This window comes from Palaemon carinicauda, chromosome 1 (genome assembly GCF_036898095.1).
Source record: "Palaemon carinicauda isolate YSFRI2023 chromosome 1, ASM3689809v2, whole genome shotgun sequence".
Lineage (NCBI taxonomy): Eukaryota > Metazoa > Arthropoda > Malacostraca > Decapoda > Palaemonidae > Palaemon > Palaemon carinicauda.
The window spans coordinates 266541020-266560632 of record NC_090725.1 but is presented as its reverse complement, the minus strand read 5'-3'; the positions used below and the strand labels follow the sequence as shown (position 1 = coordinate 266560632).

Below are 19613 nucleotides of genomic sequence, written 5' to 3'. Positions count from 1 at the left end.
TGTCTATATATATAAATATATTTATGTACATATGAATATATTCAGTGGCCATCTATATCTATCTATATATCTATCTATCTATGTATTTCCATATATATATATATATATATATATTTATAAATAAATATATATATATATATATATATATATTTATAAATATATATATGTGTGTGTGTGTTTGTGTGGTGGGTGCGTGCGTGCGCGCATGTGTATAAAGTAGAAATGGTATGAGTTTGTATTAAGCAATGAAAATTGATAGTAAATCTAGAACTTGGATCATCACTCATACCTTCGTGAGTGTTATCATGAATAAATTTCAAGTAATTATCAGAGCTTTGTGAGTGTATGTATGTACATATACATATATATTGTTTATGCATTTTTTTCTTTTTTTTCATATTAAGTTTTGTATGTGAATGGAAGTTTAACTTTTCAGATCTTGGAGGTAATGAAACAACTTTCGTTTAATATCCAAGACTCGTTTATTTAACTCTTCAGTGATATGGTACATATAAGCTAACACCAGCTATAGAAGGAAACAATATTAATTTTATGAAAATAGTGCAGAAACTTAATTGTATTTCTATGTAGACTGGATCAATGTGGATTCTGCTTATGTTAGTTTGTTTGTTTTTGTTTTAATATTTTCAATATCCAAAAGCAGAAAATTTTCCTTAAATGTTTTTTTTTTATTAACACTTAGAAGGGAAGAGATGTTTGATTAACACAATTTAAAAGATTTAAAATATATCACTTTAATTAATTAAATGAAATACAAATATGTTGTCTAACGTTGATCTTTGTCAACAAGGGCGGTTGGTTGGGGTAATTATCTTGCAAAGACTAAAAAGGAATACTTTGCAGTGCATTGATCATATGTTTTTCCCTTTTTTGTACGTTACTTTGATAAATCCAGTATGAGTTTGGTATAAGAATTTGGAATTTTATATAGAATTATACTTTTTTTATTACTAACGAATGATTGAGAGTAATATTTGTGTAATTATGTTTATAAAAAAATAGAAAGTGAACAGTGAAGAAAAAGAGAGACATGGGAGGATTGCTGGTGTTTACATAGATGGGATTTTAGGCACAACATCCACACAGCGAATTAATACAACGTAATAGGTCGTTTCTCATTGTTATTTTCCATTTCGGGTTCTTGACACGGTTGGAGTAACTTCTCTCGTAGTGTAAAGTCGTCAAACTTCTTTTTCCTACTTACCGAAGAATGAAGGTCAAAACAATCGCTAAAACGCCTTAATATTCGTACTACATCTGATGATTGAGAGAAAATTAAGTCAACGGCATTTGCTGGTAATTGGAAATTAGGTAAACTGTTTTGTTTTCGTCGTTATTAAGTCTTAACTGAATAATCCACAAAATCTCGTTCCGTTTTGTAAATGACAAATAAAGGTTACTTTCAGAGGAATGTTACTTGAAATTACTTACAGTAAATTCATTAGCACACTTGCGAATAAAGTTTTTATAAAATCAATCACTAAAAGTAACACATATTTTCCATTCAACTTGTTAGTTTTGTCAGAATTTCAAAACGTGAGAAAGAACGCTTCTCGAAATTTTATTGTTTAATCTCACGGCCTAACCGGATCATAATGTTTAAGTCTTTAGGGAATTTGTAGAGTATCTTTGGTAGGTACACTATTTTCTTATAAGAAAAGAGGGTTTTGTTTGTGCGTACATCAATGAAAAGAAAATGACAGACTAGGCATTATTATCATTTTGAATTTCATAAAACAGCTATTACACATTTTTACAAGATCAGTAGTAAGTAAATCGTTTATGGAATTTCGAAGTTTTTTTTTTTTCAACGTCTTTTTCTTGTCCTTGAAAACTGTAATTTAAGTTTTAAATGTTCAGAAACGAGTACTTTTTATCTCTTTGATGTAATTTCACTTCTTTTTCATGTTTATATACACTTCCTTTAGTCACTTGTGCATCAGGCGGAGCCTTTAATAAACTTATGTTTTATGTCTGTTGAAGATTTTTAGTCTGAAGAACTCTTGTGGGTTAAAGATCTAGAAATTATAGCAATAGGTCGAAGCGTTTATATTCTATGTTATTCTGTCTCAAAATATCTCAGAAGGGCCATCGATTGAGAAATAATTCTTCACTCTTCATTCGTAGACTTGAAAAGAAAAATAAAGATATTCTTTTCATTTGTTAGAATTTGTTAAAGCTTTGTTAAAGACTGAGATTTTCTCATCCTAATTTTAGTGGAATCCGGAAGTTCTCCATAAAAGAAAAAATATCGATACTCATAATTTAAGCTGCTTATATAAAAGGGATATGTTTATCCTTTAGAATCTTCGTTCCAACAAAACACTGTTTACATGTCTATTTCCTTCTTGAGACTAAATCCCAGTATTCTTGTTATTTGCAATTTACAGTAATCTTTATACTCACTGGGATCAGTATGAACTTCAGAGAGAAAAAATCCCACGTTGCATGTCAATCGGGTTCTCTGTCTCGGCTAAAGGCAATTTCACTGGGTGTTTCAGGCACAATATACTTCCACGTCCTTAGTAGTACATTGGAAGTTTGTAAATTGTACTAGAAAACTCACACACACTCTCACTGCTAGATAAGTAACACTGCTCTAAATCCTAAGTCGAAAATAGCCTTTCTTAGAATTGTCTTATTTGCATTAACTCCAGCTCTCGGAGAAGAGTTTCTGAGAAAGACCATTATTATGTGTTGGCAAAACAACTGCTAGATCTCCTCTTCCGGGTGTCTCATTTTTCTCTTTTCTTTATTTCTTTAATTTTCTTGACCTTATTTCTTTGTAGCGTGGGTTTAATCCTATGTTTACCAATACAATTTCATTAGAAATCAGGATTTTCAAGTGGATTTTAAATGCATGCAGTCATGGATTTTATGAACACTTTTAGATTTATATTTCCTCGAAATAATTTACGGTAACAATAACATCAAACAATATACTCGTACAAATGAGTTTTATCACCAAAACCATCTTATTTCTGAGGAAAATATCTAGAGTAAAAGTGGCCTCTTTTTATTCTTTTTGTCCTGGAACTGTCATTAGAGCTGTGACCTCTCTAAACTGTCGTCGTAGGATTAAAGTTTCACGAAATCTCCGTTACCGGAGCTCAAGCAATATTAGTTTCTACTTGGGATTTTTTCACTGTCAGTTTTGTCAGTATCAAGCAGGTCCTCTCACCAGCCACTGGATGTACGCGATGCATCTGGGGAGGAAAAGAAGAAAATTGTTAAAATATCAGTAAGTAAAAGCTGGAGAGAGAGAGAGAGAGAGAGAGAGAGAGAGAGAGAGAGAGAGAGAGAGAGAGAGAGAGAGAGATGCGACAACAAAATTTACGAACAGTTGCTTGAGAGAGAGAGAGAGAGAGAGAGAGAGAGAGAGAGAGAGAGAGAGAGAGAGAGAGAGATAATAAAAAAGATACTAATATTATATCACAACAAACAGATACAAACTGTTGCTTTTTCTTCGTTTATAACACATTACTTAGTTAATAGTTTTAATTGATTGAATTTAGTTACTTTTATTTTCCTAATTACTAATTGCCTGCTTTATATAACGAATATTTAACAATATTTACTAATATGATGTAATTTAGAAGATTAATGTTCGCTATTTATTTAAACAGTTTTATTTTAGATAACTAATATTATTCAAAACGTTCAAACATTCGCCAGCAGTGAGCTCGAGTCCATAAGTCGTTAACTTTCCGAGTAATTGCAGCAGAGTACACCGAGCTAAAAAGCTTTGTTTTAGTATCCGGGACTTTGAGGACACGTTTGCTTGACATACAGCGCCATTCGTTCAAGTTTCGCCTTGATTTTCCAAATAAATTTAAGGCAGAGTTCTTTATTTCCGGGTTTCGTGCGTCTATTTCATTCACAACAGCTACTCTGGAAGTGGGCGAAGGCTTTCTTGTCATCGTTAGAGAAATAATTGGGAATATGATATCTTTTTTGTTTTACGTTATAAGGTTTCCAGAGAATATTGTGAATTAGATGTATTTTGGGGTTTATTCTCACACTAATAACGATGGCGTTCTATGAATTTTTTCCTTTACTCTGGTGAAGTACTTAGTGGTGCAAATAAGTTTACAATTTTTTTTTTATTTATTTCAAATATAATAGAGATATAATTTGAAACAACTAGAAGATAGACGGAACCAGGGATCCTGATAACCAGTGCATAAGTTGAGCTAAACAGTCGGCAGAGAATGTATGAAAAATCAGCCAACCTCTCGGTAAGGGTTTAGCCAAGATATTTCATTCGCATAGGTTATATTTTTTATAACTTTCCTGGTAGTAGCTTGGATAGAGAGGGGGCTTGGGCGCTGATGATATGTATACTGTATGTATATGGTCAGTCTGTAGGGCATTATCTCTGTCTGTTTCTTCTGCCATTCATGAGCGAAAGATGAATTAGGGCTTATGAGGAGTGTCTGAATGAGGGAAAAGTTGCATTAAAATGAATAAGAGGAATATTTGTAAAGGCGATGAAGGCAGCTGTAAGAAATATATGAATATGTTACGGAAGGCATGTGCTAGGATTTTGATTGGGCTGCTGAGATTCATGATATCTTTAATGTAGCTAAAGAACGGAAACGGGAAACCATTCTATAGCAGAGAATGATTAGACACTTATTTTAGCCATTTATTTTACAACTATATTTAATTAATTACAGTTACCTCTATGAAAAAACACATTTTCATGATTTTAGTCTTATCTTCAGATTTCAATTTGACTAATATAGCGTTCATTCTTTTTCATTGGATTTTTGTCAATTGTGACTGTAAATGTGAATTGATATTTTTTTATATTTAAATACAATTAATTTGATGCTTCTCTGATTTAAAAAATGGCATTCAATTAAAGTGTTTTTCATTTTATTATGATGCAGAATATATGTTTTGACATTTTCACGATATAATTGTTGTAATCTTTATTTTGGCTCTATATTCTTCGTTAAAGGTTAAAGGTGTCTGGTTTCAGTTCCCGTTTCATCAGAATAGATGCTCACCAGAATATCATAGTAGACGAAACCTCTTGCTTAGTACTAAAGAAACGAAGAATACGGGAGCAGAGGAGTTATTTTCATTCCTAAATGTGTTCATGGTAACAGCTGGGAGTAATTATTGGTATAAGAGGGCAGGAAAAGAAAAGAAAAGAAATGTTTGGATAAAAAGATAACAGGTTTAGTGAAGAAAATATGGGAATTATTTGAGGTGCCGTTGCATAATAAAGGAAATAAGCAGGTATAGCTATACTAGTGATGATGAATAAAAGGAGAGTAAATGATGGATAGTAAAGGAGGATGGTTTGAATAATAATTTCTGCAACAAATTAAAAATTATTTTACATGGTAGTAAATTAAGAGAGTAAGGTAATGATGAAATAAATTTCATGTAGGTGAAAGTGGAGAGACACTGCTGAACAGAAATGCAATTGTGGGTCGTTAGAGCGATTATTTCGGAGTTGTATAGAATGTAGAGGGCAGGTAAGAGGTAGATCTAAATGATACAGGACTTCAAAGGGTTAGCGTAGAGCTGAGAAGGCGTATGAAAGTGAAAGTTGAGGATTCGAGAAAAGTGATTATATGGTTGAAGAGAGGAAAGATACGAGGAGTTGGTGAGTTATAAGAGAGGTGCTGCAATATTCTGGTGATACTGTATTTACGTGGACAATCAGGGCTTATGAGGAGTGTCTGGATGAGGGAAAAGTTGCAATGAAATGAATCAAAGGAATATTTGTAAAGGTAATGAAGGTAGCTGTAAGAAATATATGAATATGTTAGGGAAGATATATGCCAGGATTTTGTTTAAGTAAAATAGGTGTCACGACGATTGATAGGCGAATTGTGGGTTTAAACAAGAAAGGAGGTTGATGATGTAGTGTTTGCATTTAAGCAACTATGGGAGAAATTTTAAAAAAGAGAAAATTTTGTATATGCCGTACATTTACAAAAAAAAAAAAAAAAGATATGGTAGGACTGAGAGGTAAGCAATGTGGAGTGTGTTGACAATGTATGGTATAGTGGGAGGTTGTTGAGAACAATTCAAAGTTTTAATGATGGAAGTTGATTTTTTTTTCGGACAGTAAGTAGGCAGAGGAAGGAAAGTGACCGATTTCTTTTGAAACTTGTTCTGTCGTAAGGGATTGTTATATCTTCATAACTGTTTTGTGTATGCGTATATATATATATATATATATATATATATATATATATATATATATATATATATATATATATATATATACACACACACAATACATATATGTGTATACAGCATATATGATAATTTTCTCACTAACACTCGTGATTTTCATTTGTTAAAATAAGCTACATAGACTTTTTGACATCGAATTCACTCTGCCATTGGATCACAGATCCATAGGAAAATCCTTTGTATAATAAGTACTTTTGCCTAGCCAAGGTTTCGAACCTTAGCGCCGAATTGAAGTAAAGGTAAACAGTTTGACTTGGACCATTCGGCAACTGCATACCTTTACTTCAATTCAGCGCTTAGGTTCAAATCCTTCGCCAGGCAGAAGTGATGATTATGAAAACAAATTACCTATGGTTCTGTGATCCTTGGTAGAGTGAATTCGATATTAAAGGTATTTGCGGCCATTTTGAATAGCCTACATACACATCCATCTTATATATATATATATATATATATATATATATATATATATATATATATATGTGTGTGTGTGTGTGTGTGTGTGTGTTATCTCAAATAAGCCAAAAATACCTTTTGAAATTGATTTTAATTGATTCCAGCTGCTATATATATATATATATATATATATATATATATATATATATATATATATATACATATATATATGTGTGTGTGTATACATGTATGTTTATATATATATATATATATGTATATATATATATATAATATATATATATATATACATACACTGTATATATGTGTGTGTGTGTATCTTTCACTTTTCATATATGTGAATATGTAAGGGTAAGTAGTTCCAGAGTCATTGACTTGAGTAGTTCATCGTCAATAACGACTATAAATCAGCGATGATCTTCATCCAAGACCTTAAGAATTTCCCATTACCCTTTTACTTCCCCAGTTACTTTGCCAGCCATGCACTGAAACAAGTTATTGCTCAGTAATTACTGGAAAAAGCCATAATGTAAAAAGTTTCTTATGAAGGAATTCCCGGTGAGCTGGTTTTAGGAAATACATAACTATACCTTTGCACATTATTCTGTACATACCTACATAGTTTTTATATGTCACGTTATATATTTTCATTTGGAATATTTATTGTAGAATGGTGCCGTATTGAACTACTTTACTGGGCAATAATCAAGGGCTCGAGTTTCACATGTATTCTCGGAATGGTAATAAATAAGAGATTTGACATGGCCACCTTATGAAAGGGAAGAAGTTCTAGGTTTTCTTCTTAGCCTATGTTACGCAAGCTATGATCGATCTAAAATTCATCAGGGTTCTCCATTGTTAATCATGTAGTTATTTGAATTGATAAAAGTTTTATCTTTGTAATCATATGTTCTTGAAAAGGAAGCCATACATTTACAATGGAATTTTAATGCTTAGTGGTCGATATATTGGTATATATCAAAAGAAGTTTATAACCGAACACTTGACAATGAAAAAAACTCGTGACAATGAAAAATGATACTTGATGATCATGGGAATATATTGATATATACTTCCATATATGTGTAGGAAGAATATTGATTAATGGTTAATATACCTAGATGAAATATCTGCTGAATTGAAATACATGAAGAAAAACAACCGATTTACCGACCCACAAGTTATCCTCATTCTTATTCCCGTTGTTAAATCTGACAAAGTTGTTGAATTGTTAATAAAGATTTTATTTTCGCATTTAATGTTGTATTATCCTATAGGAGCCGTCTGTTAGTTGGAATTCCCAACCCAGCTCAAACCCGATAGTTTTCAGTAGTGTCTGCAACCTCGCGGTCCTTGCAAGCTATGGAAAGGGGTTTGTGGGAGCCTTTAGGTGTATCTGCTTAGTCATAAGTAGCCGTTACCTGCCTCTTCTTGGTCTTAGTTTAGATGGAGAAGGGCCTGGGACGCTGATCCTAAGTATTGTTCTGTTCCTTCTTTGCAACTCATGAGTGACCTTTAAACTTTTACGCTGTGACGATTGAATATCGTTGGATTCTTCTCAAGATAGAAAACAACCCATTCCCCATAATCTGACATGAAGTGTTACAGGAGAAACAACACGTGCAATGATATGAAATATTTCTCTCTCTCTCTCTCTCTCTCTCTCTCTCTCTCTCTCTCTCTCTCTCTCTCTCTCTCTCTCTCTCTCTCTCTCTCTCTCTCTCTCTCTCTGTGATTTTTAAAGACGAAACTTGACATAAAAACAGGACGAGGTTGAAATATTCTTCTGTATACATGTACTGTATGTGTATCAAAATGTTGTTTGAGGAAAATTTCACGCTAGATACTATTGTATAAATTTTATACTCAAGATAATGGACAAAGATGGGAGATATGAAATTGAGTCTTGATTGTAGTGAGTAAAGGTTAATAGCTGGATATGATCATTACTGAATGGATATAGTGAAGAGAAATTTGAAAAATTTATAAGAGTTGGAACTTGTCTAGAAGTAAAGAAACCTGCCGGTAAATGCAAAGAATAGGGGCATGAAGGTAAATGATTAATTAGCAAGTGAATTGAAATGTTGATGGAGCAAGAATTGAAATAGTGGATTTGTATACATATTTTGAAGTAGATATTATATAAAGGTAGGATTAAAGATGAGGTTATTCACAAAAGTAGGCGGACTCATAAAGGTGTAATAGGGTAAGAAGAGATTTGAATTGATAGTGAAAGTTAAGGTGAAATGTTTGAACCATTCCACATTACATATATAGATCATTGTCTCATTCCATAAATTTGTATCAACATCTATTTTCACATCATTCCCTCAATGAATATATTGAATAGCTACGTTTTTCATACGTACTGTTGAATCAAATCAGTCACTCCCATTTGCATATTCTAATATGGTTTGCTTCCACCATAAAACTTTTCAATTACTTTTCTTTACCATATGTTCATCACCCTGTAAATTGCCTTTATCCTTTGTACCCCATTCAGGTTTTCCCCTGTATTTTCAAACTGTTTGACTGACACTTGATCATCACACCCTCTTCTTTGTCCAAAGCCGGCTTTCTCTCCCCTGTCAATTCATTTATCTGTCATAACTTGTCAGTCGAAACCTTTACATACAGAGTTCTTTATATACCATGCTAAGTTTTTGCCCCAATAATTCTTGGTTGGTTCCTTATACCTGGCACTTATGTGAGAAAATCTTTGGATAGATACAAACGATTGAACGGTTTGAAAGCATCTCGGTTAGTTTCTCTTCTTTTGGCAGACTTTGAATCTTTGGGACCTTTGCCCACACAGTCACCTTCATTACCATTACATTACAATGTCTTACAAACCCTGGTCAGTTACATCACATGTCATTGCCCTTCCTACCTCTACCATCTCAAATATTCTCATTATTATGCTAATATTTTTCACTCTTTTGTGTCATTCAATTCTTCTTTTCCATTATCCTCTAGACTATTTACCGCATCTCTCTACTAGCATCGTTTATTTCGTAAGATCCATTTGCTCATTAAATACTCTCTCTGTACTCACTTCTTTGTAGAACTACCGGTTACTCTCAGCTCCACGAGAACCATCTCACCTCTTCAGTATTTTCATAATGCCTTATTGTATGTCTCACATTTTTCTTTATTCAGTCCATCTTCATGTGTTTTGTCATGCACTCTTTTCTTCTGCCCTTCAGCATCACCTGAAATGATGTTTAGTCCACATGCTTCTTATACCCTCATGCAACCTACTGTGTTCTACCTACAAACACTCCCTGCTACAGTTAACCCTACTCTAGAGATTATCTATTTTTATCCTTGTGTGCTTTCTTCGTTCTCTTTTTATATCGCTTTGTTATATTTACAGCCATATTTTTGCCCTTCCCTTTTATCCTAGATATTGGCTTGAAACAAATGAAAATCAGATATATATGTATAACACATTTCCTCTCTATACATAAATACCAGAAGGAGAGAAGAAAATATTACGAATTGCTAAGGCCCGAGATGCTACATCTAAAGACCTGACACAGATAAGGCAAATAAAAGATAAAAATGGTATAGTTCTAGCAGAAGAGAATGAGATTAAAAGAAGGTTGGAAACTTATTTTGAAGGACTATTGAATGAGGAGAACCCAAGAACTGTATTTGAAGATGAAATCCCAAACGAGGCAGTTACCATAAGAGTGACTAGAAGAGAAGTGGAACAAGCAGGAAAGAAGATTAAAAATAGTAAAGCTGCAGGACCGGATAACATATCAGTAGAGGTATGGAAGAATCTTGGAGAGGAAGGCATAGATATCTTGTGGGACCTGACACAAAAGATCTTCAATCAGGAAAAGATGCTAGAGGAATGGAGAGGGAGCCTAATCATTCCCATCTGTAAGGGGAAGGGAGACATCCAGGAATGTAGCAACTACTGAGGCATAATAGGGGAGAAGATCATTGAGAAGAGACTCAGAGATGAAAAAAATAATTGTTGAGGAACAATTTGGATTTACGCCTGGAAGAGGGACTGTAGATGCAATATTTGCTTTGAGTCAGATGATAGAAAAACATCTGGAGAAAGAGAAAGGATTCCATATGGTCTTTATTGACCTGGAGAAGGCATACGATCGAGTACCACGTCAGTAGCTGTGGAGATGGTATGAGAGAAAAGGGAGTCCCTGAGAAATACATAAAAATCACCCAAGATATGCATGAGAGGGCACAAGCAAATGTTAAGAGCAGTATGGGCCTAACAGAAAGTTTCCCAGTAAATGTGGGACTACATCAGGGGTCTCCATTGAGCCCTTGCCGTTTTGATCTGATCATGGATGTAGTAACACAAGGTATTAGAGATCAGTCTCCTTGGTGTATGCTTTTTGCTGATGATTTTATACTGTGTAGCACTAGGCGAGAGGTAGTAGAAGAGAAACTGGAGGAGTGGAGAAGAAAGATGGAAAATAGAGGATTGAAGAACAGCAGGAAAAAGACAGAGTATTTGAGATTAAAAAATGGGGAGAATGAGAAAGTTAGTTTATAAGGAGAGAGATTGAAAAGAGTTGAAAATTTTAGATATTTAGGATTAACAATTGCAGAGGATGGTGATGTGGGGCCAGAAATAAACCACAGATTACAAGCAGGATTGAAGAATTGGAAAAAAGTGTGGGGAGTACTATGTGACAGGAAAATAGGGGTCAAGTTGAAAGGTAATGTACACAGGACAGTTGTAAGACCGGCAATGATGTATGGAGCGGAGACGTGGGCAATAAAGAAGACAGAAGAGAAGAAACTGGATGTGGCAGAGATGAGAATGTTGAGATGGATGTGCGGGGTGACAAGAAAAGATAAGATTCGGAATGAGGTAATTAGGAATACCACAGGAGTTAGAGAACTATCAGATAAGATCCAAGAAAGTAGACTGAGGTGGTATGGTCATGTCATAAGAAGAGATGAACAGTATATTGGGAGAAGAGTGATGGAATTTGAGGTACAGGGAACGAGAAAGAGAGGGAGACCAAAGCGAAGGTGGGTGGACTGTGTCAAGGATGACCTTTGATCAAAGGGATTAATCGGTGATGAAGTGTGGGACAGAGGTAGATGGAGAAAGCTGGCCAGAAACGTCAACCCCACATAGCAGTGTGAAAAGATGTAGACAAATAAGAAGTAGTAACCTCTCTACCTCTTCCATTTCTCTCTTCAAAGTATATCTATGAATATTATTTTCATATTCTCAAAACTCAGAATAGTAGGCTTCAGATTCACTTATCCAACAAGTTCTCTTTCACTCTAGGTTTTCAGACAATATCCACTCTCTAGTACGTCCTTTTCTTTTACTAAACCCAATCCTACTCATACACAGTCTTTGAACTGGCATATTTGTACTTTTCCACCCATCTCCAGAATTTTCTCGCCGCTGCAATCGGTATTCGTTCTTCAGATATAAAGACATTCACACTGTCTTTCTCATCCTAGCATCAACTGCATATTCATCTTTATTTTAGTAATTTCTAAAACATTCAGCCATCTCTCCTTATCATATCTTTCTTTGTCATTTGAACCACGTCGACGCACATTCAAAACTTAAAACCCTTGTATTTTTTCACTTTTTTTTTTTTTTTTTTTTACATTTTTAGCTATTTTCCATGTTGGAGCCCTTTAGCTTATAGCATCCTGCTTGTCCAACTAGGGTTGTAGCTTAGCAAGTAATAATAATAATAATAATAAATGTGTAGGGTATGAGGCTGTAAACGCATTACCTACTGTCAATTGAGGTCTTTCACACATGTGTTCTATACCTATGGTTTTATATTTTTTATGATAACAGATGGGTAAAACTAAAAGAAATATATTTCACATAGAGTAGTATATCTCAGCATTAGTTATTCTTGAACAGAATTGCGGTCCATTTGTCATTTCAATTGCTGTTACAGTAGTCTGAGATATGTGTTCAGCGTGACTTGAAATGAATCAAGTATACTTTTAAAGTTTACTTTTATAAGGGGGTTTACAGTAAAGAAGTTGTTTCCTCAAAGGATTCATCCTTTTAGGTGAATACTATCCCACTGGGCTATTTTTCCTGTTGCAGCCCTTGAGCTTGTAGCATCCTGCTTTTCCAATTAGGGTGGTAGGTTAGCTAGTACTAATAATTTTAATAATAAAACGAAATATAGTCAACTTTTCATCATATTTAACGGAATAGAGATAATATTCAGCCGTTTCCTTTCAATTGAGTGAACTTAGTTATTTCATAATTAAAAGTCCACTTCTCATTGAACCTATTGTGAATTAATTTTACCTCTCTGAGGTCTACCAAATTATGATTTCGAAATAAACTTTATTTGGTTTGTCGGAGAAAAATTTATTTTCTAAAAACTTGTATTCATACCTCAAGTTCGTTCTTAACATATGGCTTGCTATGCAAATAAAGCAATTTTGAAAACACTTTCTGCATTGATACACGAATGCACAAACATCCAACGGACTAACACAAAGGTGAATTTACGTTTGGCTGTTTTGATTGGTTCTTCTACCTCTCCCAGTACCTCCATCCCAAACTCAATCCCCTTCCCCTTGGATACTCTCCCATCCTCTTCCCCGGGTAATGCATTCATCCCTCTCCTCCAACCCCCGTCTCTTGGCATCGCTTTCCCAGCCGCTTTCTCCTCTCCTACGTAGATCCCTTACCTCACCTATCCTCTCTCTCCTCCCTCCCAATTTCCCCACTGGCTGAGCCAATCAGCAGCGAGTATGTGTTTGTTGGCCAGAGTCAATAGGGAAACGATCATTGATGTTTGTTCTCAAAACAGTTCCATTGGCGATATGCTTCAAAGATTAAAATGGTAATGCCGATGGTTCTTTTCGCGGTGGCGGCCGGAAAGCCATGATTGTTCAGGGATTGTTTTATGCTTTTTCTTCCTTTTTTTGACTGTTACTTTTTTTTCTTTCAGTTTTTGGAAAGTAAGAAGAGTGTTGGAGAGGGGGGGGGGGAGCGTCAACAAAGTGGATTTAGCTTTTCTTTTAGTGAGATTTTCATTTTCTTGGCACTTTGCTGGTGTTGCCTGTCTCTATCTTTTTAGTCTGTTTATGTTTATTATAGTTGATATTTAATGACAAGAAGTTCTTAATCGTGATAAAATTTGCATTTGGACATCATGTAGTAGAAAATATAAATTAAAAACAAAACTTAATAAAGGAAGATGGAGTATATTTCTGACTGAAGACATACTAGTGTACTCTAATTATAAAGGATCTTTCCGTTTAGTTAAAATAGACTTTTTAAAAAAGAGAAACAAAAAGAATAGAAAAAAATTCGAATCCATAAGTAACGATCAAAATCCGCGGAATGTTCATCTGTGGCATCATTAGCAACACTGCTTTAGAGTTGATAATGAAAATATGAAGATAGGTCTGATAAAATAATTTAATTAAACTTCCAACTTAATTGAACTCAACGCAGCTCGTGTTTTATGTTAATGACCATCGATTACTAATGAGGATCATCCCTAATATAATTAAGCTACCTGTCGATTATCATTAGGACATGGCCATCTTTTTTCATCGGTTGGGCTCTTTTTACTTGTAGGTTTGCAAATTGATTTCTTATTTGAATTCATGAATGTTTAGGTTCGCTGGAATTTTAATAGGGAAATCTAATGAAATTATTGCCAGTGTGTGATTTAGCGTACTCTTATCCGACTAATTAACAAGTTTCGTTTGACAGTTTTCTTCAGTGTGATTCCAAATAAGAAATTTCTATCATATAGATTCTTTAAATTAAATTTAAATTAGATTAAATTGAATTTCATATATTTCAGTTTTTTACGTATTTTCATTTATTTCCATATATTATTTTTGAAATACAGAAACTGATGCAATAATCCCTCGTTTAACCATAACATGATTTCCTCAGATGTTATTCCTAAAAATTTTCCAAAAAGTTTTCATATCTGTTTTTTGTTCAGGGTGATATCCAAAGGTCACCAATAAAGATTTTTTACGTTCTATTTTTCCTTTTTACGGAAAGAGCTTTTTTACAGTATCGTCAAATTGTTGCCAGAGTCCTCATAAACTAGTTCAGTGTGAAAGGACGTATAAATTACAAAGGAGGTGATATTCATTACAAATTTTTGAGGTCCAATAGCATTGGAGAAGAGGTCCCAGCTCAATCCAAGTTGGTCACGGTGTAAAGGGTTATTGAATGGGAAGTTATGTAACTTAAAAAATAAAAAAGAAGTTTATATAGGTAACATGAAGTTTATTTAATTTTGCAGTTATGAATGAGGTGGTGATCGTAAGGAAATTTAGCAGTTGTATAATTTTGCGGAAATTTTAGTGGACAAATATTTTCCTTCCAAACATTTACCATTTAATGACGTGTATGATTATAAACTATAGTTAAATAGACTACCTATGTATCATCCCAAGAAATTACTTTTGTTAAGTTTGGAAGGTTCGAAGTTTTATAATGTAGCATAATTGTGTCATGACGAATATAATTGTTATTTTTATGATTATGTTAGGAAAGCTCTCTCTCTCTCTCTCTCTCTCTCTCTTTTCTTTAATAAGGGGAGTTTTGCCTTCAGCTGTGAAGGTAATGGTTGCACTTCTGAATGAATGGCAATTGAATTATTTGGGAATTTACATTGAAACTTATATTGAATAAGTCTTGATTAATTTTTAGTTAGATTAAGTATTTTTATGCAATTAATTATCTAAATCAATGTAATTTTGAAAGGAGTCGGAATTCTTTGTAAGAATATAATGGATTAACATCAGTTCAAGTGTTTCGAAAAATGTGAGATGTTTTGTATGATTTCGGAAGAAATCTTGTTAATTACGCAAATAGAAGCTGTTGGATGTGAAATAATTAAATTCTTTTTTCGAAAAAAGTATCGCGACATAGCCTTTTCGAAGAGTAATTCCATGTTAGTGTTTTCAAATGAACTATTGGTATTATGGTCCTTTTTTGTTTTCAAGAATTAATTATATATTAATCATATATAGTTTTATTGAAAAGAAATAGTGATAGAGCCTTTTTATAAACATTTGAAACAAATTACCTCCTTATTTACTATTTGTTACCCTGCAAATTACTATTTTTTAACAGTGAAATATGTTTAGGTAAGCTCCTCTCATGGGAGAGATATGAAGCACTATCGACTTTTACTCAGCATCATATATTTTGCTGTCGAATTTTGGTAACATGCCCTTAATTAGATTATCTTCCGGGGATGATATTACAGAAAAGCGGCGAATGTCATAAAAAAATCCCGAAATTACCCGTGTGCGTCTCATATGAATTCAATATCACGAAGGCATTTTTAATCAGTTTAAACGACACAAAAATTAAATTGATGAGGAAATTAAAAAAAAAAATATATATTTCTTTTAGCGCCCACGACTTTTCCCACTCGGAAATTGGAAAATTAATTTCGCATCAATAACATTAGCCATTAATACAAATTGTAATTATCCCGTCCCCACTGTGCCACATTAAATAAACATAAAATACTCCGTACTGGTAATGAACGCAAGTTTTATTCTTTGTTTTATTTTATTTTTTACTTCGTTTGTTCTTTTATTTCTTCCCTCTGAAAATTAGAGGTGTCGGGTATGCAAAGTGCCTGTGCTCTGGAGGGGAAAATATCGTTTATTTACTATTGTGTTATCTTAATTCGTACTTCACTTTTACGAGGGAAATACATTTGTTCTTATCTCTACCTTGAAAATTGTCAAAATCTAGCAATGTTAATTTTTCAACACTGACTTGCAGAAGCTCTCTCTCTCTCTCTCTCTCTCTCTCTCTCTCTCTCTCTCTCTCTCTCTCTCTCTCTCTCTCTCCAACGCTGACACTTTAATTAGAGTTAACAGTAACTTTAATGGCCTACATTAAGACCCACGGGAGTCACATTCCCGTATATGTTATGTACTTTATAACATGCTAATCTGTGATATTTCCCCATCATGGTAAAAGATTACGGCATTAGTCTAGATCTCTCTCTCTCTCTCTCTCTCTCTCTCTCTCTCTCTCTCTCTCTCTCTCTCTCCATCATAATCGTAACATCCACAAGTTACAAACTCTACTTAGATTATGGAGCTCTTTCACATGTTTTCATGCTTTTCATACTCTTAGAATGGTAATAGAAGCAGTAACTAGTAGTGATTAAGGTGATGGTAATAGCAGTAGTAGACGTAATAGTAATCAAAGAGATAGTCTAAATCTAACTCGGTTTCTTATCATCAAATGTTTTTTTTTTCTACCTGCCTTTTAGAGGGATAAACAATTGTGGAAAGGCTTTCCTTACAACCCCCATCTCCCAACCCAGCGTCGTCAATTGTCAAGCTTAGTTTGGAAGTGAGTGAGCTGCAAGCTGGAAGCAAACCCAGGCCTTGCAACTGCCAGCTCAGTGCCCTACGTCTGAGCTTCGCCACCGGAAGTGTAGGAGGGCAAACAGAATATTAATCAATTTGGCTATCAATGTTCACATTTATTTTCATATTTTAATATTATTTAGAAATGCGTAATGTGACTTGATTCTCTCCCTCAAAAAAAAAAAAAAAAGGCAGTGTTTATATCTTTTTAGTAGTAGATAACTTATATATATCGACTTTTCATTTCATCAACATTCAAATAAAAAAAAAATTTTCCTTGACGTCTCAAGTTCTACCTCATATTCATCGAGAGAAATCTAAATGGTTTATCGACAGGTTTTTATTCGAAATATTTTCATTATACGGTTTTTGCGTCTCATCGATTTTTTTTATGACGTCCTATATCTCTGCTATGAAAATGAATCCTAGCTCATAGGGATACACTTGATAATCATTGAAGCTCGTGTCGGTTTGCTGTACTAACAAGTGAACACCTACTTAAGGGTATTAAATTTTGCCAAGTAATTTGATTACAAAGTAGCTGAGTATCAGCCGGCTGATGGAGGCTGAATAATTGAACGTGATGTTTGGAACTGTTATCTATGTTGCTTATAGGTTGTGCATATGCTATTATTTTAGGGCTGGTGAGTCTTAAAAACATCAGAATAGGCTTTGTTGTATAATCGCATCCTCATGATAGTTCCGGCTTTGTTCTCACAAGAAACTTACTATAAGTAACCAGATATTAACCTCCAAATCACTTAGGTTCAGAGGGATGGTTGTATTACTTGGAATTTCTATATCATATTGGATAGAAAGCAAATGCACAAGTCCCACAAATATTTCTTGGTGATCATCGGCAATTGTCATGGATGATCCACTACGATTTTTATGAATTTTCTACGCAAGAAGGTGGTTAGCAATTATTGCTCTAAATAATTTTTTTCAATGGTTGTTTGAAAAATAATTTTTTTTCTACGCAGTGATTGATACAAATGGTAGCATCATATTAAACGAAATATTCTTTAAAAATACTTTTCTTACATTGATTAGTCAGAATAGATAAACATCACCTCCACTGGAAAAAAAAAATATCCCATGGGGGTGGGGGGGTGGGGGGGGGGGGTTGGCTTAAAGGTCATTTGTGTTTAAAAACAGGGGGTGGAAATCGTCAACGAACATTTCTTCGAAAACAGATCTTCGACCACAGTTCTTCGAAATGCAAAAACTTCGAAGTAATATATCTTCCGACAGGTTAATTTCTTCGAATCGCCAATTCCTACCAATTTTCTTCGAAAATAGTTTAAACAGTTCACTAACATGAATCATCTATGCATACTAGTTTTAGAAAACACACACACGCACGCACACACGCGATATCTCTCTCTCTCTCTTTTTAATAGCATTACATCATAGTGTAAGTGTATGTCACCCTACTTGAAAATGGCCAAATTCGTCTTGAGTTCAAAAGGAAAGCCAATGCTCCTTTTGAATGGCTTTTCATCTGGAAAAGATAAGCAAGTGAACAGTAAAACATATTGAAAAAGTAAAGAATTTGAAAATAAGTGCAAAAGCCGAACCAAAAGAACATAATCACGCAGGAGATTTGGAAAGTTTGGAAATCTGCACGTTTATGAATGAAGTGAAAGATATGGCTAAATATAGCAGAGAAGCACCTCACGTCTTAATATCTAGCGCAGTATCTCCGGTTTTAAAGTCGTAGCTACAACTTAACCCTGCACGAGCAATATCAAGAGAACAGTATACGCCGATTTCGACAAAAGGACTATATAGGATTGGTTGTGCCTATGCATAGGAATAATTTGGTTTTATATAGGAGGTCAAACGAAAACTAAGGGGGAACAATTCTTGATGTATGATTATCGTCCATCTGCAAACAGGATGCTACTCTTTTCCACTGATCGGATCTTACAATTTCTCTCTACTTGCCTTAATTTTTAAGCGCGACGGTAGTTTCAAAACGGTACCCAGTATATTCGGACAATTGTGTATCATTCATGGTGTTAAAAATTGGCTTAAAATTCCACTTATTTTTGGACTACTTTCTATTAAAAAAGAGAAACCCATGTGGGTGTTCAAGACAAGTAAAAGTTCTTGCCCCTAATTTGTCTTTTGACTCGATTTTAACTGATTTTAAAACGGGAATGATAAATGCAATTGTCTCAGAATTTTCACCGTATTCTAACTATGGATACTTTTTCCTATTTTTGCCAAAGCGTTTATGGGATGTTTTGTGAATATGGTCTCAAATCACATTACGACAGTGATGCCCAATTTGCACTGAACATCCGCATGTTGTCAGCTCTTGCATTCCTGCCACCAAGCAAAGTTATCGAAGGCTTTGATATGCTTATGGATCACAAAATTATGCTTCACAAAACAGAAAGTCTTCTCGACAAAGCGAAGACGCCGGGCTCCTACATTTAATGTTGACATCTGGTCATGCTACGATAGAGTATAAAAAGATTTGCTAAAAACTAACAATTCAGTTGAGAGTTGACATCGAGTATTCATACAGCATCTTCACCATCCAACTATATGAAAATTTCTAGCTACTTTGAAAAGGGAAG

At 34.2% G+C, this 19613-nt stretch overlaps 1 protein-coding gene across 2 annotated transcripts in view; it reads right to left on the bottom strand.

Annotated features, from left to right (window-relative positions):
• Positions 1-483: 483 nt before the first annotated feature.
• The window catches only part of LOC137656033 (uncharacterized), a 215094-nt gene continuing 195964 nt past the window's right edge, over positions 484-19613 (bottom strand). For both annotated transcript variants that reach the window (XM_068390212.1, XM_068390227.1), the window contains one exon: positions 484-3227. In XM_068390212.1, coding sequence (XP_068246313.1) covers positions 3185-3227 — 43 coding nt within the window. In that variant the 3' untranslated portion in view covers positions 484-3184. The remainder of the gene's footprint in view (positions 3228-19613) is intronic.